Source organism: Engystomops pustulosus, chromosome 1 (genome assembly GCF_040894005.1).
Source record: "Engystomops pustulosus chromosome 1, aEngPut4.maternal, whole genome shotgun sequence".
NCBI classification, from domain to species: domain Eukaryota; kingdom Metazoa; phylum Chordata; class Amphibia; order Anura; family Leptodactylidae; genus Engystomops; species Engystomops pustulosus.
In genome coordinates, this window is record NC_092411.1 from 183,157,773 (window position 1) to 183,179,808 (window position 22,036).

Consider the following 22,036-nt stretch of genomic DNA (forward strand, 5'->3'; position numbering starts at 1 on the left):
TCACTTACGTAGTCTCAAAGCTAGCGCCAAGTCTGGTTGTGGTTGCGTGTCTGCTGGACGGGTGCTGACAATCAGCTTCAATATCCCTTGACTGGTTACATTTATTAAACATAGAATAAAAAAGCAGTCCTTTCTTTTACTATCCAGTAAACAACTTAGTTATTCACTTTGTAGAGCAAGAATTCCTATGTGGTCTAATAAGGTGTCATAATATCAGTGTCCCCGGCGACCCTACAATAAAGAGTAGCAGCTGGTCTTTAAGGGGTTAGTAAATCATCTTTGTTTTGATGAATAATTGAAACGTCTAACATGCTAAAATACAATGCTAAAATACATGATACTCGTTCAGAATTTTTTTAACTTTCAAATGAGGAACAGATGATTGTACCAATCTGTTTCTAATGGTATAGAGCCATACAAATAAGAGTCAGCTGTGGATGAGTGATCCAAGCTTCATGCTGGGTAACTGACAATGTTACTTAGATTTCAAGAAGCAGAAACGGGGTTTATCCAATGCTAAAAGGTTATTGACATCATATATAATTATAATTTATTTTATTACTCTTATGTCCTCAATTATTAGAAATAGACTTTATAAATACATCACTGGTATTCCCTAATGCTCTACACTGAGGAGAAATGTTGTACCCTACATGTACCTGTTCTGAGATATTTTTATATTCGGATCAGGTGTTAAAGGTCATTCAAGAGGACCCAGCATCACAGCCAGAATTTGTTTCCATGGATTCTGGTGCAGTTGGAGCTTTTTCTCTAACTCCCACCCTTCCTGAGCAATAAGTATCATTAATTTGGCGCCTTGTATATTAATTAGAATGTCTTCTGTGAAGGAGATCATGCCAAGCTGTTTGATTTAGACCAGGACCAACTCCAGAGAGTTAGTGTTGTTGGAGGTGATGAAAGGTCCTCTTTAACCCCTTAACGCCGAAGCCACTTTTAGCCTTCCTGACACGGCCCATTTTTTCAAATCTGCCCTGTCACTATAAGTGGTTATAACTTTGGAACGCTTTAACATATCCAAGTGATTTTGAAATAGTTTTCTCGTGACACATTGAACTTCATGTCAGTTAAAAAAATTTTGTTGGTATGTTTTGCATTTATTTATGAGAAAAACAGATATTTGGTGAAAATTCAGAAAAATTCTCAATTTTCGAAATTCAAAATGTTCTACTTTTTCCACACATAACAGTTATAACACCAAAAAAACTTAATAACTAACATTCACCAAATGTCTACTTTATACCTCCGTGGTTTTTTATACATACTTTCATTTTGTAAGATGTTATGGGGCTTTGAACGTCAGGTGCAATTTTTCACATTTTCTTAAAAAAAGCAAAATCCTGCTATTGAGGGACCTGCTCCGGTTTGAAGTCAATTTGAAAGGCCTAAATAAAAGTAAAACCCCATAAATTACTCCATTATAGAAACTACACCCCTCAACGTATGTAAAACAACTCTTATGAAGTTTGTTAACCCTTTAATTGGTTTAAAGGGGTTAAAACAAAATCGGATGCAATTTCGAAATTACATTATTTTTGGCTAAATGAATGTGTTTTTCATAAAATGTACAAATTCTCAGTGGATAAAATACCAAAACGATCCACAAAATTTGATACCCAATCTCTCCCGTCATATGTGGTGGTAACCTGCTGTATGGGCACACGCCAGGACATTGAGGGGGGAGCTGCACCATTCAGAGCAGATAATGCATTGTCACTTTATAATGGCTATATAATCTTTATTTTTTTGGAAATTTGGACATATAAGGGCTTATTTTTTGTGACATTAAATGCACTTTACAAATACTTCATTTTAGTGGGTCTGTAGGTTTTTGATGAGATTTTATTAACTCTTTAATGTATGGAGGAAAAGAAAATCGTCAATTTTGGGTTTCTTTTTTTTGTATATTTTGGGGGTCGTACACCATACACTAAAAATACTATACTATTTTTATTCTATAGATCACTATGATTACGGTGATACCTCATTTATATAGTTTTATATATTTTACAATTTTACAGGAAGAAAACGAATATAAATATATTTTTTCGGAGATATAACATTAATATTTTTTGGTTGACAGAGCTGTTTTAAGGCTTATTTTTTATGTGTTGAGTTGTCCTTCTCAGTGGTACCATTTTGGTGCACATAACTTTTTTTTGATCACTTTTGGAACATTTTTGTGATGGGATTTTATGAAAATGTACATTTTTGGCGAGTTTTTCGAGTTTTGTTTTTATGGCGTTCACCGTATGGGTCCAGTAATGTTTCTGACTTTTTGTACAGATTGTTACGGACGCGGCGATACCAAATATGTGGGGGGTTTTGGTGACTTTCAGGTTTTTTTTTTACTTTATTAGATGTGTATAGGGAATGTTTGTGTTTAGGGGACTTTAACTTTATTTAACCCCTAGGCGCACCACGTCGTTATACTACGTCCACGGGGCTACATGCTAAGCGCTCCGGGATGTAGTGTAACGTCCAGCTTCTGGCACCGGCTCACGAACGTAGCCAGTACCAGAAGCATGACCGCGGCGTGTAAGGGTGTTCCTGCTGTGGATCGGATCCCCCGTGCTGCTTACCGGGGGATCCGATCCTCTTCTGGGCAGCCTCAAAGTCTGCCTAATGCTTCCGGGGCGGCCCGATCTCCGAGGCGGCCCGATCTCCCCTTCCTGGTCTGACTGTAAACTGTCTGCGCATGCTCTGCATGCTCAGACAGTTTACACTGCTCTACAATGAAAAACTATTGTAGAGCAGTGTATTGAACTTGAACTTATCAGAGCATCTGATAAGTAAAAACACGTAAAATCACTAAACACACATTAGAATAAATAAAAAATAAATACATAAAAATATAAGCCCCTAAAATGACATTTTCCCATAAAAACACTTAATAAAGTATAATAAACACAAACACACAAATAACTGCCACATATTTGGTATTGCCGCGTCTGTAACAATCTGTATAATAAAACAGAATAGTTACTTGACCCGCATGGTAAACGCAGGGGGGAAAAACGCAAAAAAACGTTCCAAAAAAGATCATTTTTAATTAATACCTTAAAAAAAAAGTGATTTTAAAAAATTACGCACTCTAAAATAAGACCATTAAAAAGAACAATCCTTCTCGCAAAAAAATAAGGCCTTAACCAGATTTGTCAGCTAAAAAAATAAAAAAGTTATGCATATGAAAAGATGCTAAAATGAACAAAATGGTCTCCAAATTAGTTTTTATTCAGTAAAATTGAATAAAATACACAAACCCCCCACATATTTGGTATCGCTACATGCGTAACAATCTGCATAATAAAACAGAATCGTTATTGGACCTGCAAAATGAACCCCATAAAAAACCCCTCAAAAACGCTGCGAAAAAAAGATAATTTTCAATTAATACATGCAAAATATAAACCCCTAACCAGATTTGTAAGCCGAAAAATAAAAAAAGTTATGCATATGAAAGTCAGTGATGCTAAAATTAACATATACTCGAGTATAAGCCGACCCGAGTATAAGCCGAGACCCATCATTTTACCACCAAAAACTGGGAAAACCTATTGACTCGAGTATAAGCCGAGGGTGTAGTATACAGCCAGCTAGCCCCCTGTAGTATACAACCAGCCAGCCCCTGTAGTATACAGCCTGTCCCAAGTAGTATACAATCAGCCTGCCCCCATGAAGTATACAGCCTGCCCCAAGAAGTATACAGCCTGCCCCAAGAAGTATACAGCCTGCCCTCATGTATTATACAGCCTGCCCCCATGTATTATACAGCCTGCCCCCATGTATTATACAGCCTGCCCCAAGAAGTATACAGCCTGCCCCAAAAAGTATACAGCCTGCCCCAAAAAGTATACAGCCTGCCCCAAAAAGTATACAGCCTGTCCCAAAAAGTATACAGCCTGTCTCAAAAAGTATACAGCCTGCCCCATGTATTATACAGCCTTCCCTCAGTATGCGAATAATAAAAAAATAAACTTAATACTCACCCTCCGACGATACTCACCTTTCATGCTTAGTGGCGGCTCCCGGTCCTCGGCGGTGGCGGCTCCCGGTCCTCGGCGGCGGCGGCTCCCGGTCCTCGGCGGCGGCTTCTCTCTTCTATCTTCACTAGCTGGCAGTCGCATCCATGCGACCTGCCGGCAGGCGCACAGTAAGATGCAGCGGTGTCGCCGCTGATGACGTCATCAGCGGCGACACCGCTGCATCATATTGTGCGCCCGCCGGCAGATCGCATAGATGCGACTGCCTGCAAGTGAAGATAGAAGAGAGAAGCGGGCCGCCGCAGAGGATCGGGAGCTGCCGCCGAGGACCAGGAGCCGCCGCCGAGGACCGGGAGCCCGCGCCGAGGTTCCGAGAGCCGGAGGGTGAGTATTATTTATTTTTTTTAAATTATTATTGACTCGTGTATAAGCCGAGATGAGGTTTTTCAGCACATTTTTTGTGCTGAAAAACTCGGCTTATACACGAGTATATACGGTAACTACTTTTTATTTAGTAAAATGGGAATTTTTTTTTAAAACTATATAAATAAGGTCTTTTCGTAATCATGGAGACCCATAGAATAAAAATAATATACTATTTTTACGGTATGGTAAACGGCCAAAAAACAAAACAAAAAAAGTTCCTAAAAATGGATGATTTTCATTTCCTCCACCAACAAAGAGTTAATAAAATCTCACCAATTAGCTATAGATGCCCCAAAATTATGTACCAGAAAAGTGCATCTCATGTGGCAAAAAATAAGCCCACAATAAGGTCCACAATAAAAAAAACAAAAAAAATGATAGCCTCTACAATGTGACATAGCAAATCTGCTCTGCATGGCGCCTCCTTCCTTTCTATGCCCGGCCGTGCACCCATACAGCAGTCACCACCACATAAGGGGTATCAGTGTACTCGGGAGAAATTGGGTATTAAACTTTGTGGAGCCTTTTTTCATTTAATCCATTACAAATGTTTAATTTTCCACCCAAAATGAATGAATTGTCAAAAAATATTTGTAGACCACACCTCCAGTTTGTTTTACCCCTATAAAACACCTAAAGGGTTAACAAACTTCTTAAAAGTGCAAACATAAAGCAGACATTTGGGAAATGTAAGTTAGGAATTTATTGGGAATTTTTGCCAAATTTAAAAATTTTTTTTGCCAAATTTAAAAAACTAAACACAAAAGATATCATCCAAATTTTTAAACTAATTTGAAGTCCAATGTGTCACGAGAAAATAATCTCAAAATCCTGTGGATATCTTATATCGTTCCAAAGCTATTAGCACTTATAGTGACACAGGCCAGATTTGAAAAATGGGGCCGCGTCCGTAAGGCCAAAATAGGCTGAGTTCCGTAGGAGTTAATTAATTCTTTTTATTAAAAAGTGTGTTTATTTAATGCGCATGCTCAGTGTGTCAGCCGGCTCCCCGGAAGGAGATCACACAGCCCCGGGCACAGCGCGGCGGGGGGGGGGGTCCGAATCCAGTTAAATGTTCCTGACACACCACGGTCAGCGCGACCGCGGCATATTAGGGTGTTAATCTCCGATTGCAGGTGTCTGCTATAATATATAGCCAACACCCGCAGCTTCTGGCGCCGGCTCCGTTCAGGTACGTCAGTTGTCGGGAAAGGTACTATTAAACTAATGTTATTGCCAATAGCTTATTGCATTTGGATTTTCCCTTGTTTGAATGGCAAGTCAGGTGCAGCCAGGCAAATAATGGAATACACACAAAATGTTATAGGCGACTTTTTACTGTGATATGCTGCACTAAACATGGAGGGAGATGTGTAAAAAGTGTTGGTGAATAGACATCTGCACAGTCCTATTATGTACCAGATAATACATGCTGAGTAGTGTATCTGGAGTAATTTAGAACTGCGGAGTCCTACTATAGATCATCTATTTTTATGTCTAGTTTATATCTGAATCGCTGGCATCCATGATTGGCGCCCACGCCCCTTTTCCAGAGACTGTAGACTAAAAAAAGGAATAACTCAAAATTAGGAGTCGTAGTCTCTACTCCCCTCTGACATTTCTTTGGAATTACTCTATCCAGAATGCTGGAGCAATAAGATCTGCATCTCCAAGTCCCAGATCCTATTGTAAAATTAATGGCGTGTAGATGAGATTCTCTGTACCCCCATTATAGAGGAAAGTGGCCTCTGTCTATGTGATCACAACTAGAAAAAACCCTTTTACTATACACATCAAAGAAATACGTGGCATAATTCGTATTTCGGCCACATATTTTTCCCTAATAATTACATGTACCTCTCTGCTGTTTCTTTGTCAAAGGCAAACAAATGACCTCTTACCAACAAGGAGCAATTAACCCCTTTCTGACTAGGCCTTAAAAGACTTTACTGACTGGAGCATTTCTAACAAAGGTTTTCATATGGTTGAAGGGCCATAGCTTATTTTTTTGTGCAACACCATATTTTTGATGCATTTTTTTCATGACCCATAGGGATAGTTAAAAAAAAAAAATTAAGGGACATTTTTTCATTTTTATTTATCTTTTTGGGGCGGGGCGGAGTTACAAAAACTGGTGATTTTTTTGGTATGTATAATATATATATTTTTCAATTTATCTAAAAATTACCACAATAAATTATTTCCCTAGTGTGTGTTGAGGGGAAACGGGGTGACACTGGCAATGATTTTTATAGTGGAGCAGGGGATTTTTTTTAGTTTAGTTGGGGAATATTAATGTTCAATTTTAAATATTTATTTATATGTAATTTGTGAATGTTTTAACTTTATATGTCCCCCATGAGGTCGTAAATGCCCCTACGGGGAATTTCCATAGTTTTTATTTTCTATGTTTTCCTTTTTTTTTCCTTTCTGGTTTCACCTGTAATCTATAAGAGAAGAGTTAGTGACTTTTGTGTGACGTTTATTTATTAAAAGTCACAAATACACCTCAGACTTAACTGCTTTATATATCAACCTCTAAGTTAAATCAAACAAGAAATCCTGAATAACCACATAAAGACACACACAAATGTCCTGACTAAAAATACATGACCCCTTAACCCCTTTATGACAGCTAAATGGCTAAATATGTTCCATTTGCTCATGCCCTGTGCAGATAACATGTTTATATACGTCATGACAGTGTCAAACTGCTTAACGCTCTGCTCCATACATGCACGGTGCAGAGGTGCTGAGGCTGTATGAAGAGGGCAAACAGGGTGAACTCTTCTGATGAAGCCTCCGACATTTAAAAGGCAGTGGTGCATGTGCGCTGCCATCTTTGTTACGATTGCCGCTCCCAGGACGCCATGGGGGAAAGGTGTTCAGCTGCCATGACAGCCCCGGGTCTCTGTAAGGCTGCAGCCAGTGGCTCATTGTAATGAATACTATGTAAAAATGCCATATACAGGTGGTCCCCTACTTAAGAACACCTGACTTACATACGACCCTTAGTTAGAAACAGACCTCTGGATTTTGGTAATTTACTGTACTTTAGTCCCAGGCTACAATAAACAGCTATAACAGTTATCAGTTGTGCCTGTAATTAAGATTTATTGTTAATCCTGGTTCTTATGACAACCCAACATTTTTTAAATCCAATTGTCACAGAGACCAAAAAAAATTTTGACTGAGGTTACAATAATAAACTACAGGCGGTCCCCTACTTAAGGACACCCGACTTACAGACAACCCATAGTTACATACAGACCCCTCTGACTTCTGGGGAAGCTTTCTGAATGCTTCACTATATTCCCAGACTGCAATAATCAGCTGTAAAATGTCTGTAATGAAGCTTTATTGATAATCCTTGGTCCCATTGGAGCAAAAAATGTTTAAACTCCAATTGTCACTGGGCCCAAAAACTTTTTTGTCTGGATCTACAATTATAAAGTATACAGTTTCGACTTACATACAAATTCAACTTAAGAACAAACCTCCAGACCCTATCTTGTACGTAACCCGGGGACTGCCTGTATACGGTTCCGACTTACATACAAACTCAACTTAAGAACAAACCTACAGAACCAATCCTGTACGTAACCCAGGGACTGCCTGTACTGCAATACAGTTTGATTGCACTTTTGGTAGGAATGATCAGACCATCTAGGGTTAAAGTACCCTAAAGGGTCTAGAAGAATAGTAAAAAAAAAATAAACTTTAATATAAAACTTTAATATAAAATGTAATAAACAGTACAAAATCACAAAACTGTTCGACATCACCTCATCTCAAAATGCCCAATCTATCAAGATATAAAAATGGTTATTTCAGGAGGTGAATCCCATCACGGGAAATAGCACCCAAATGCCCAAAACACTTTTCTTACACCATTTTAAATCACATAAAAATGTAACAAAAAGTGAGGAAAAGTTTGCACAGACCTCAAAATAGTAGCAATGAAAACATCAGTTCATTTTGCAAAAAAAAGACACCTAACACAGCTCCGTACACAATAGTATGAAAAAGTTATTGGCGGGAGAAGATGGCCAGAATTTTTTTTCGGTACACATTTAATCTTTTAAAACACAATAAAACCTATAAAAATTTGATATCACTGTGATCAAACTGAACCAAAGAATTAAGTAGATGAATCTTTTGAAGTGCATAGCGAACGTTGTAAAAACTGAGCCCACAAGAATGTGATGCAAATGCCAATTTCACCACATTTGGAATTTTTGTCCCGTTTTCCAGTACACAGGGCCTGGCATAGAAAAGAACGCAGTCGAGGACTTTTCACATATGAAAATGTGATACCCCACACACTTGTTATCACCACATCAAAAACATCCAGTTTTCCAGTACACAGGGCCTGGCATAGAAAAGAACGCAGTTGAGGACTTTTCACAGTTGAGGACTTTTCAACAATAAATTTTAATTATTAATGGACCCACATGGTGAATGGCGTTAAAAAAAATACTAAAAATTGCTGAAAAAAATAATTCTTCAACAGCACCATTCAGAATAGTCTTCTAAAGTGATTTTTTTTTGTTATTTATTAATTTTTTTAATATAAAACTTGAATTTTAACCTTTTTTAATAATACTGTATCCCACAAGGGGATGCTCACATGACTTTCTTTGATTTCTCATATAATTCACTGCACTACTTATCTTGTGTATTAATTGATACTTGAAATAGGCAGCCCCTGGCCCCATCAGTGGACTCCAGGCGTACCCCGCGATCACTTTTGTAAGATGCCAATGGATGACTTCTTGTGAATGGCTTACTGTGTCCGCATGATAGAGTGCTCTCTGCCTTCTGCCCCTACAAGTCCTGACTGTGTGTGTTATAGGTGAGTTAGCTGAGCTGAATGTCATTGTGTTATATCCATGTTTCAGATACTAGTAGAATGTTCAGAAGCTAAATAAAAGTGTAGATAAACCCTGTACCCTGATAATCTAAGCAAATTGTCAACACACAGCATCTTATAGCAATATAGAAATCATGAAGTGTCTGCTTAGAGAGTCCCCGCCCACACTTTGGAATTTTACACTGACCACCACTGAGTGATAGGAGCTAAAACAGCAGTGAAACTGAGTAAAAATGTAAAGTAAGGGGATAAAAATTATCTTAATTGTGTAAACATCAATAAGGGATTAAAAATTGAGAACTTTCTTTCATGGGCAAACCCCTTTAATGACCTTTGTTAAAAGACGAACATTAAAGGATCATTAAGGGGTTAAGCCTCCCCAACCTCCCATTCTTCTTGCAAAGAGTGACTTCTAGAAAAAAATTAATTGAGCATTTTTTCCCCTTACAATTTATTGCTTGTGGTGACTTGCTTGGGTTTTCTCTTCCTGGTTTTTCCATTTTCATTATACTTATATTTGTGTTTTCTTTGGCATAACTCATCACTGACCCCACAATAACCAATAACCAGATTCTGTTTTGTTACTATCTTGAAAACCAACATTCTTATTAACACTCCTTAGACTGTTATTCTTGGAACCAAGTGTTTGCATTAATCCAGATAAAGCAAGATTTATTGCCTTAGGTTAATAATACATCAGTACTTTGACCCTGTAGTTACTTTTACGTTTTTTTTTCTATTCGTGGCAGCTTTTATGTTGACATACAGCTACAGTCCCTTCTGTTTTTCAGTTTGTTTTCTTAGTATTAATTATTTTTAAATGTTGTATTTTTTGGTAAATTTCCAGCTTAGCAGAAGAGCTCACTTTATCATATGTGTGAAATCCATTGCTATTTATGTGCCGGGATTATCAACTCTTAACCTCTGAATAACAGAAGAGAGTGAATCCAAAATCCGAAATGTGAACTTGCTCAGAATTTAGCATTTTATGGGGGACATGTATCACTCCTATTACTTTCTCTTTCCTTTTTTTGTGTAAGTTTTTGTGAGACTTTTCACAGTTTGAGACTTTTTAGGTGCAGAATCAAGCAGCGTACCAAGGTTAGCTGCCTCAAGGATTTAATGCAGTGGCCATATTTTTCTTTGTAGCCCTGTTGTCTGTTTAAATTGTGAAACTTTTGGGCTCTGAAATTGTCCCATTCTTGCACCTAATAAGTCCCAAAACAGAGCGTATTAGGCCCAGACTTACTTTTGGAAGCTACTATTTGGGACTAAAATGTCGCACACCACAAAAAATTGCAAAAGTGAGTCTAAACAGGCAACTCATCACATGTATTACAAAGAGAAAACACTTAAGATACATTGCAATGATTAACAACTTCAGGAAACTTGCAAAGTGGCAGATGAAAAACTATGATACGTGTACCGTCCCTAAGTCTTCTATGTAATATTTTTACTGTAGCGACATTGGGGGTTATTTATCATATGTCTGCTAAACAGTCGTGGCGCAGTAGCTCTAATGAATAACCCCCATCATATCAGTTGTTTATCACACAAAAGTCCATTGTGCGGACTCCAGTTCCATCGATTTTTCCATTTTGTTTTACGTTCTCCTTTTTGGTTAGATGTACAGAGATGATAAATTTATTATATATATTTTTAAACTTTACTCCTTATTTAAGAACTACATTGTTATTGAGCTTTCACAGAAGATACATAGTGCAACAATAAAATCACTTGCTCTCGAGGCGGAAGTAAGGGTTTCTGTAATGAGAATGGACAGAGGGTGGACAGCGGATGGCATTCCATTGTGGACTGAGAAGGGTGATGAGATATGTCTCATGATCTCTACTTGGGATAACAGTTATGTATTAAGAACTTAAATGCATCCAAGCAGTGATGGGCCAGCCATGAGGCTTTTTAAATCTGCAGAAAATGTTTCCAATATTACCTGAATGGCCTTGCAAAAAGGAAGGCCTAGTCAATGAATTGTCTTTCCTAAAAGTCTAAAAGAAAAAATCTCTACAGGGGCCAAATTACCATAGGAGGTAAGCTGGTCTTTTTGATCTCTCTTTTATTAGACTTTTACAGCCTGAATCTAAGCATTTAATTGTTTCCCATTTTGTGAGTGTTGTGGTAGAATTGTGCTTATTGGTGGCAAGTCGAAGAATAGTTTGTAGTTTGTAGTTAGTTCATAAAACGATATACCGTATATACTCGAGTATAAGCCGAGTTTTTCAAAATGTGCTGAAAAAGCAATTAAGCTTATAATCAAGTAAATAAAAAAATAAACACTGTACTCTTTCCAACACTCCACCCCTCTTCATTGCTCCGGCTCTGTGTCCCTCGGTGTGGCCGTCGCAAAGACAATGATGTCAGCAGCGGCTGACGTCATGTTCTGTGCGAGGGCACCACTGATTGACGCATCCTCGGAGAAAGAAGACCTGCAGTAAGTCCTAGATTACTGTAACTATTACGTGCTAAAAATAACAAAAATATAATTTTGATGACAGGTCTATGCCACAGCTCTACTCTGTGCAACTCTAAAAACTGGCTTTGGAACCAGATTTAGAACCGGTTCTGTAGAATGGATGCCCGTATTCCCATTACAACAAATTAACGTTATTGTTTGTTTTAGAAAAAGTTATACAATCTTCCAATATACTTTCTGTATCAATTCCTTAGTTTTTTCTTCTTGTTTATCTCTGCCTGTTGTCATTGTATAGAAAACTTCTGTCACGGGTGCTCCCGCGATCCCTGTCTCGGATCGCGGTAGCACCCGTGCCGCCTCAGGGTACGGTCCCCGGCTCCTCTCACCTTCCCCGGCTCCAGCGGCGTCCTCCGCAGCTTCTGCGGCTCGGCGCGCGTGTCCCCGTCTTCTAGGGCGCACGCCGGCTCGCTAAGATTTAAAGGGCCAGCGCACCAATAATTGGCGCTGGTCTGATTTAAATTCCAGCCCCTTCCTAGTAATGCCCTTTGGACTGTGTAACGTCCCTGCCGTTTTTCAAGAATTTGTGAATGACATTTTCCGGGATCTTCTCTATACGTGTGCCGTGGTCTACCTGGATGACATTTTGGTATACTCTCCAGGCCTTGAATCCCATCAGAGACACGTACGTCAAGTTCTTGGTCGACTTCGTGCCAACCATCTGTACACCAAACTGGAGAAATGCCAGTTTCACCAGCAAAGACTATCATTCCTGGGTTACATAATTTCCGATAGAGGCCTTCAGATGGATCCCACAAAACTGTCTGCTGTTCTTCAATGGCCGCGCCCAAAAGGTCTCCGAGCCATACAGACATTCCTGGGGTTTGCGGATTAATATCGACAGTTCATTCCCCACTTCTCCACTGTCATGGCCCCTATCGTGGCACTCACTAAGAAGAGTGCCAATCCTCGTGCCTGGTCTCCTACTGCTGAAGAAGCCTTTTCCAAGTTGAAGTCCGCATTTGCCTCGGCACCAGTCCTCTCTAGGCCTGATACCAACAAGCCTTTTTATCTTGAGATGGATGCATCCTCTGTAGGAGCTGGAGCAGTGCTCTCCCAGAAAGGGCCTAAGGGCCGAACTTCTACATGTGGCTTCTTTTTCAAGACCTTTTCCCCAGCTAAAAGAAATTATTCGATTGGAGACAGTGAGCTGTTAGCCATCAAGCTTGCGCTAGAAGAATGGCGCTATCTTCTGAAAGGTGCTCTCCATCCTGTGAGTGTGTATACTGATCACAAAAACTTGTTATACCTCCAGACAGCCCAGCGCCTGAATCCCAGGCAAGCCCGGTGGTCTTTGTTCTTTTCCCGTTTCGACCTACTGATCCATTTTTGTCCGGCGGACAAGAATGTTTGTCCGGCGGATGTTGTCGGAGAAGAACCGACTCCTCGACAGCTTGTTGTTGCAGCTGCAGTGGATCTTTGGCAGCTACCTCCCGGCAAGACGTATGTTAGACCTGCTCTCCGGAAGAGGATTTTATCTTGGGGATATTCTTTCCGTGTGGCTGGGCATCCTGGGGTGTAACGCACCGTGTCCCTCATCTCCCGCTACTACTGGTGGCCAGACCTGGTCCAAGATGTTCGGGAGTTTGTGGGATCCTGCTCCTCCTGTGCCCGTAACAAAGCCTCCCGTCTTAAACCAACTGGACTGTTACTGCCGTTGCCGATACCCAGTCGCCCATGGTCCCATGTGCCAATGGACTTTGTCACCGATCTGCCTGTCTCCTCGGGCAGTACTGTCATCTGGGTGGTGACGGACCGGTTTTCAAAGATGTCCCATTTTATTCCCCTTCCAGATCTTCCGTCTTCTCCACAGCTTGCCAGTCTATTCTTCAAACACATCTTCCGACTGCATGGTCTTCCGCTTCATATCGTGTCCGATCGAGGAGTCCAGTTTGTATAAAAATTCTGGCGTTCCTTATGTAATCAACTGCAGGTCAACCTTGATTTTTCCTCTGCCTACCATCCGCAGGCTAATGGTCAAGTGGAAAGGGTGAACCAGACTTTGGGCTGTTACCTCCGTCACTTCGTTTCAGCCCGTCAGGACAACTGGGCTGACCTTCTACCTTGGGCTGAGTTCTCCTACAATTCCCTGGACTCTGGGTCCACCGGCTCAGCTCCGTTCTTTGTGGTCTATGGTCGTATTCCTCGCCCGCCTCTCCCGTTGTCTACTCCCTCTGATGTCCCTGCAGTAGAAGATTTGGTGCAGGACCTCAAGTCTGTTTGGTATCCGACCCGCCAGTCTCTTGTACGAGCTACGGACCGTACCAAGATCCAGGCTGATAAGAAACGTCGACTTCCTCCTGTCTTCTCTCCTGGTGATAAAGTATGGTTGTCCTCCAAATATGTCCGGCTTAAGATACCCAGCTACAAACTTGGTCCTCGGTTCCTTGGTCCCTTTGAGGCAATCAAGTGCATCAATCAAGTAGCCTACAAGCTCCGCCTTCCTCCATCTATGCGCATCCCGAACTCCTTCCATGTCTCCCTCCTGAAGCCAGTCATCCTGAACCGCTTCTCCCAACAATCCCCTCCTCCTGCTCCTGAAGCGGATTCCCCAGATGTCTATGAAGTTAAGGAGGTTCTGGACATGAAGACCATAAGGGGTAAGCGGTTCTTTCTTGTAGACTGGAAGGGGTTTGGGCCTGAGGAGAGATCTTGGGATCCCGAACAGGACATTTTTGATCGGACTCTCCTCCAAAGATTTCTTGGGACCAAGAAGAAGAGGGGAAGGCCGAAGGGGGGAGGGGGTACTGTCACTTGTGCTCCCGCAATCCCTGTCTCGGATCGCGGTAGCACCCGTGCTGCCTCAGGGTCCGGTCCCTGGCTCCTCTCACCTTCCCCAGCTCCAGTGGCGTCCTCCGAAGCTTCCGCTGGTCTGATTTAAATTCCAGCCCCTTCCTATTGTTCTTGCCGGATCTTCAAACTTCCCTGAAGAGAAAGCTCCTGTGATTCCTGTGTTCCTGTGATTCCTGCATTCCTGTGATTCCTGCGTTCCTGTATTTCCTGTGTTCCTGTGTGCCAGTCCGTTCCAGTGGTCCTGCGTTCCTGTGTGCCAGTCCGTTCCTGTGTCCTGCGTTCCTGAGTGCCAGTACGTTCCTGTGGTCCTCCATACCTCCGTGCCAGCTCCTGCGATTCCTGACGTGAGTCCTGTGTGCCTTCCTGTGCTATTCTCCTGCCGTCACTCCGGGTACAGACTGTCTCCTGTGTTACTACCTTGGCAGCCACCGCGGGCTAGTCGCACCTGTGGAACGACCTGGTGGTTACTCGCCGCAGCAAGTCCATCCTGCTTTGCGGCGGGCTCTGGTGAACACCGGGTTCCACTTAGGCTCCGGTCCCAGGTCGGCTAGTACCACCTCCCGCGGTGGTCCAGAGGGTCCACAGACTCTCAGTCGTGGCAGCTTCATTGTTTACTACCAGTGAATAGACATCTGACTATGGTTACACAGGTGCACGGCTTGTTATAACACACAACTCTGCTTACTTTCTATGATACTATCGTGTCGTGCACCTGTGTGGCCATAGTCAGATTTATGTCCACTGGAAGTAAACATAGAAGCTTTAGAAAATTTCTATAGAAACATAGAAATTTTTTTTAAATTTTTATCATGAAAACATTAACAATAATTTGCTGAAATGGGACTACCCCTTTCATGATTCCTCCTGCCTTAAATGGTAAAATCTTTCCCACACAAGAACAATAGATACAAGGAGCACCCTGATTATATCAGGTGCAGACACACCCCCTCAGACTGGGAATTCTTTTGGAACCCTCCAACCTTGTATCAGAACCAGGACCGTGGAGGAGCTTCAATGGGAAGTAATAGGGTCAGGGTTCTGGTTTCATTGGTTCCAGGTTGATCTGTGGATTAGATTGAGACCAGACAGGGCCGACATCCTATGCTTTCATTGAGAGTTTTCTATATCTCTGTGTCCAAGAATGTATGAAGCAGTTAAGACACAGGTGTGCACTAAACTGACTATTCTGATAGAATTTCCTTCGTCTCTGTGTAAAAAATTGGAGGGAATTTTCAGAAAGATACTTGGAGACACTGAGGCTATGGAGTAGATAGCTACTCCCTACAGAGCTAGAGACTCTATTCAGTCTTTGAAGTGGGTCCTTCAAGAGATTTTATTAGTTATTCAAGATTAGGCTAGGGAAAAAGTGAGGGATATTGATGCAATGAATAAGCAGCACAGCCGGAACACAGTAAATTGGATAAGTGTACAAGACTACAGCACACCTAACAGATGGGGTACTGGAAAAATATACCAGGTTCAACAAAAAAACCCTAAGATGCCCTAATTACTGCAAAAGATGGGACAAAATGGATGAAAAGTCTGATCATGCAAGATGAGGTGGACACACAGGGAATACGCATGACGCAGGAGCGGATCAGATGGGGATCAGATAGAAAGATAGTGTTTAGTTTGACACAGTAACACTCTGTTCCTCTCTCCAGAGATACCAAAGCACTGGAGAGTTGGAAAGAGCCAAAATTCCCTTTTTTTGCCCAAAAACGCTGCGATTGGTCAGTCAGACTTGACTGGCCAATTTCAGCGATCACCGAGGCGGGACTGTTCTGATTGGCCGGGTGACGTTGGCAGGAGGTTCCCCTACCTCTGTCACCCGAGTGTCATCACGATATCACCATTTTATGTGGCACGGTGACACACGATGTACACAGTGCGCTTGCGCTGTACTAGTATGACGCTGAACACTAACTGTGGGAGCCAGTGCTGAATGCGCAAAGGTGTTAATCATATCATTGTGTCTAGCGTGCTTGCAAAGTCTAAATATTTATATAATTATTTCTATAATTTATTTAGACTTTACAAGCACAATATACACCAGTATGTTTAGGAGCTGAAGTGCATCACTTCTATCATGATGAATTAACTTTTTAACTTTCCGATACCGCAATAAAGAGTTTTGAGATTTTAAACAGAGTTACTTACCGGTACCTCAGCCAGTGCTGGAGGCTTCCCCTTTTCTTTCCAGTTACTTGCAAGTCTGGGAGTGGACCAGTCACATCTCCATCACCACTCTTTTTTTCAGTTCACTGCTTTCAAGAGAGACAATAAAAAATTGACAGTGTTTTAGATTTAACAACCTAGAATACAAGGAAAACTTTCCAAAATACTTTGTCCTTGAAAAGTCCTGTTAGATTTTCTGTGATACATTCTAAAATATACATATCTCCCCCTTTTTACTGTATGTAGACCTTTTCAACTTCAATTTAATATTTATAAATCTATATTGCATATTGCTATTTTCTTGCATAAGTGGAAATGAGTGACGTTGCATATAGAACCATAGTCATGATTGTATACCATTATTGGCATTTAATTCCTGATTTGACCACTGCATAACACTTGATACTTTGGCAATTTTTTTTCATCTGTGACTTGAAAGTCAGCAACATTAGTGTTAATATTTGGTCAGGTGTGCACTTTCCACTGGAAGCCAAATTCTGTAATAAGCATCACAGTGATTTCCCTCAGGAGTTGCAAATTTAGTGGTAGATCCATTAGTTTCTAAAACTTGAAATACAATGAAGTAGACAAACCTCTTGTATTTATATTTGGATGAACATAATACTATTAAAGGCAGTGTTTAAAAACTAAATTTTATAAGTCATATCATAATTATTTCTCCCAATGGCATACAAAAAGGTGCGGAAAGAAGGATATAAACCAAGTAAATGTAAACAAGTTATTTAGCTTTATCATTTTTATACACCCTGTAGTATTTGTTATCATGCTTGTGATGTGAATTGTTACCTTGGGATGTTTTACACTTGGGTGTCGTGGAAGCTAGTTGGAGGGGCCACTTTACCCCTACAAACAATTGTTTGTGTACAATTTTTTCGTAATTTTAATTGTTTTATTATGGTTTTGGGTTGCTTGGGATTTATACATTTTGGATAATTAACCCCTTAAGGACGTAGACATTTTATAGCTTAAAGGGGTATTTTCATCTGGCTATTCACATTTATTTTAATTTATTTGCCAAATAGGTTATGCACCTGGGGGCCAATAATCCAAAGGCAAAATATGTCCTTGGGGGAGTAAATCTGGGAGAGTCCCTTGTTGAGAAAGACCTGGGGGTACTAGTAGATCATAAATTGAATAACAGCATGCAATGTCAATCAGCTGCCGCTAAAGCCAGTAGGATCTTGTCATGTATCAAAAGTGGTATGGACTCTCGTGATAGGGATGTAATATTACCACTATACAAGGCACTGGTTCGGCCACACCTGGAATATGCTGTCCAGTTCTGGGCACCGGTCCATAAAAAGGATGTCCTGGAGCTGGAGAGGGTTCAACGTAGAGCCACAAAAATGATAAGGGGTATGGAGGGTCTCAGTTATGAGGAAAGATTAAAACAACTAAATTTATTTAGTCTGGAAAAGAGACGACTACGAGGGGACATGATTAATTTATTTAAATATATGAATGGTCCATACAAAAAATATGGTGGTAAGTTGTTTCAGATTAGATCAAATCAAAAGACGAGGGGGCACTGTCTCCGTTTGGAGAAATCAAGGTTTAATCACCGGAGGCGACAGGGCTTTTTTACTATGAGAACGGTCAGTCTGTGGAATAGCCTGCCTCAGGCGCTGGTCACAGCAGGGACAGCGGATAGCTTCAAGAAGGGTCTAGATGCCTTTTTACACCTAAATAACATTGATGGTTATGTTATATAGAATTGTTTCCCCTAAATCCCTTCCTCATCCAATCCCTTCCCTTCCTTGGTTGAACTTGATGGACAAGTGTCTTTTTTCAACCGTAGAAACTATGAAAATGTAAACATTTCTTCAATTGGATGTTATTAAAAAAAATGTTCCTGTGTGAAGATAATTTCTCATAAATGTAGCCATGTTGTCCCTTAGAAACGAGATTCCCCGGATCCGACCACCCCACGCTCTGGCAGCAGTGGCCAGACATGCGCTATTGAGTCCTGCCTTACCACCTGGCTTCAGAGTTCATTACCACAGGACAAATTAATTAAAATAAATGTGAATGCCCAGATGGGAATACCCCTCAGTCCCATTTTTTGTATTCTGTCATGCGTCACTTTGTATGGTTATAACTTTTGAACACTGTTACTTATCAAAGCGATAATGAAATTGTTTTTCCCCACATGTTGTACTTCATTTTAGTGGTAAATTTTGGCTGGTAAGTTTTGAGTTTATTTACAAAAAAAAAATAAGTATGAAATTCGAAATCATTGCACCTTCAGGCAGATCCATTTACCACCTAAATAAGTTGCTGAATAACATTTCCCATATGTGTACTTTACATTTTCATAATTTTAGAAATGTCTGGCTAATTTATTTTGATGTCATGCGGCTTCAAAATCGAATATCGCTTTTCCGGATTTTCAGAACTGACTATTTTGGAAATAATCACTGTTTTGAATGAAATTTTAAATATTTAACATTTAATAACCCCCTACATAATCAACCCATTTTCAAATCATTACCCCTCAAACTATCAGAAACAAATTTTATGAAGCCCCTGAGAAAAGCCATCGTACAATTTGTTATGCAATTTCACCTGAGTACAGAACACCCCCCCCCCCCGTTACTTGTTTTATGGGTGCATAGCGAGGCACAGAAGGGAAGGAGGAACCTGCAGCTGTCAGGATTTTAGTTTCCTCATTGGCCCCTTTTGTAGGCTATAACATTTTAGCCTTTTCGTTATTGGGGCCATGTGACGGCATTTTTTTTGCGGGATGAGATGCTTTTTCTAGTGTTTCCCTTTTTGGGGTTGGTATCCCCTATTGTTGAAAATTTATGCACTTTTTTTTTAGGTCAGGAGTAGAAAAGCATTAATTCTGTACTAAATGTTTACTTTTTTTTTTGGCGTTCACTGTAAAACTAATAATCATGTTATCTTTATTCTATGGGTTCGATACGATTACAGGGATACCATACATGAATATTTTTTCTTATGTTTTACAAAATTTGCCAAATAAAACCCTAATGTGGGGGGAAATCTATCTTTTTTGCATCGCCGTCTTCCAAGTGGCATAACATTTTTACTTTTTGGGCTACAGAGCTGGTTGATGGCTTGTTTTTTGTGGGACATGTTGTCTTTTGCAACAGTTTCATTCTGGAGTACATGTATTTTTGATAATTTTTTATAGCATTTCTTGTAGGAATAAATAGGTAAAAATCATAATTTCTGGTGAGTCTTTAATTTTTTTTATGCCATTCATCGTAAGGGGAATAGTAAAGTGAATGGCTTTTGTCTTGAATTACTTTACTTTGTGTCTTGTGTCTCAATTTAAGTATTTTATGTAACTAATAAAGGCAAAGTTATCATGATAGTTGCTTTTCTATTTTTCAGGATATTGTCAAGTGCAGGAAAAGAATTGAAGGATAATTTCCTGAAAGCATTAGCCCTGAGGGAAGAAGCAAACCGCAATGGGAAGATGACAGTGAGTACACTGGATTGGATTCATTGGTGCTCTGTGCAGTAGTTATTTTCTGCGGTCACACTTCGCTGATTTGAAAATTAATTACAGAATGCTCATCTGAGATTCAGGCAGATGTTTTTTTTTATGTAATGCAAAATTCATCAATGACACAATGAATGTCAACCACATTTGTAAATTTCCACAGGCTCATCTTTTGCATATATAAAAAGACAAAAATAATTGAGGTCCTACAAACAAGTTTCGTTAATTCAGAACAAAAATGTGTAGAATTGTTGTAAAACTGTTCTGAATATCACCTTTGTGGTGGGTACTGGCTGCAGGACATTTAGATTAAGGAGCTGTTTCAGTGAATGAGTTGTTATCCGGAAGAATTATTTGGATGGTGAAGTTTGTGAAAAAGTGTAAAGATTTTAACATTTATTATAGTAATGTAACAAGAAGTGGGTTGTGACACCATTCATGGTGTCACTTTAATGGTTTGGTTTTGGGTTAATCTCCATGGGTAAAGATGAGTGAGCATGTAAAAATTGTAAATGGCCGCTTTGGCCATTTTTTTTCAAAAAGATTGATTTTGTCACTAATTACACATTAACCCCCTCCCCACGCCTTGATGTGATTCTACGTCATAGGATGCAGATAATTCCCGCGTGGTAGATTCACGTCATGGCCATCGCTGTGGGATCCCACAATAACAGCCGGGGTCATAGTGAAAGATCTTTTGTTGAGACATTTGTTACAAATGATGCAAAAATGTCACACAAATGTCTCAAGTCACTTCTTTCCATTTTCTAAGTTTTCCTTAAGTATGGTTTAGTCTGGAGTTTTATGCGTCAAAACATGTTGCTAATTTGAGACAATTTGAAATGATAAATGTTATTTAAGATATTTAGCACACCTGGAATAGAAGATAAATGTATCTTACTGACGAAAAAAAACTATTGTCTGGCGTACATTTCAGAATGTAGTTTGTAGCATACAGGGTTGATCCTTTTAAAAACTACAAAAGTATTAAGGAAACAAGAAGTTTTGTAAGTTGGTGTCTTCAGCAATATGTAAGGGGATGATAACCAAACTTTGTCTCCATCTTGGTTATGCATAACTTGGTTTTTTGTCACATATGTAGTAAATTCCCAAAAGGTTGATTTAGGAAGAGGCATTCGAAGAAACAAACCAGTGACAATGTAGAAAGGTTAAGGATCGTGTGTAGTTAATATAGGGAACTGCCCAGGGCAGCATAAATACCCTTAAGCTTTATTTGTTTTTATTTATTTTTTACAAGAATGCACATATAACTGTGACACCCCCTTGTTATGATAGGGAAGCTAGGGTTAGGTTAGAAGCTAGGGCTGCGGTGAAAATAGTTTTTCCATCCCTGTAACCACTTTTTAAAGTAATAACTGTGCTTCTAAATGAACTTCGGATCTACTTATACAAGAATATTTTCTAATGAATCCATGATAGGTTTATGTGACATGAAACACTCTGATCAGCTCAGACAGCTCAAATGTAAGCTGAATCTGTGAAGCCATTCTACTTTGAAATAAAGTCCTCACTATTGCCTGTCACATTAAGAGCCCTACAGAAGGTTGTAAGGAAAGGCACGTCTAAAAGCTGTGACATGTGCTTTAGACCTCTGATAGATGGTAAATGGTATGTGTAATGAAAGAATATTCATGGAAAGTAAGCCTGGCATAAGTTATAGGAAAGTGATAGGTATGTCTTATAGGTCCATTCATCCATACATCGGGAAAGGATTGCTAAATCAATATTTGGATAAAAGAACACACTTTCTGCGTTTATTTTCA

At 40.0% G+C, this 22,036-nt stretch overlaps 1 protein-coding gene across 1 annotated transcript in view; it reads left to right on the top strand.

The window, feature by feature from the left end:
- CFAP299 (cilia and flagella associated protein 299) overlaps positions 1-22,036 on the top strand; it is a 281,113-nt gene that overhangs the window by 52,299 nt on the left and 206,778 nt on the right. Inside the window, exon 3 of the mRNA XM_072126591.1 lies at positions 20,141-20,231. Within this exon, the coding sequence (XP_071982692.1) occupies positions 20,141-20,231 (91 nt within the window). The remainder of the gene's footprint in view (positions 1-20,140; positions 20,232-22,036) is intronic.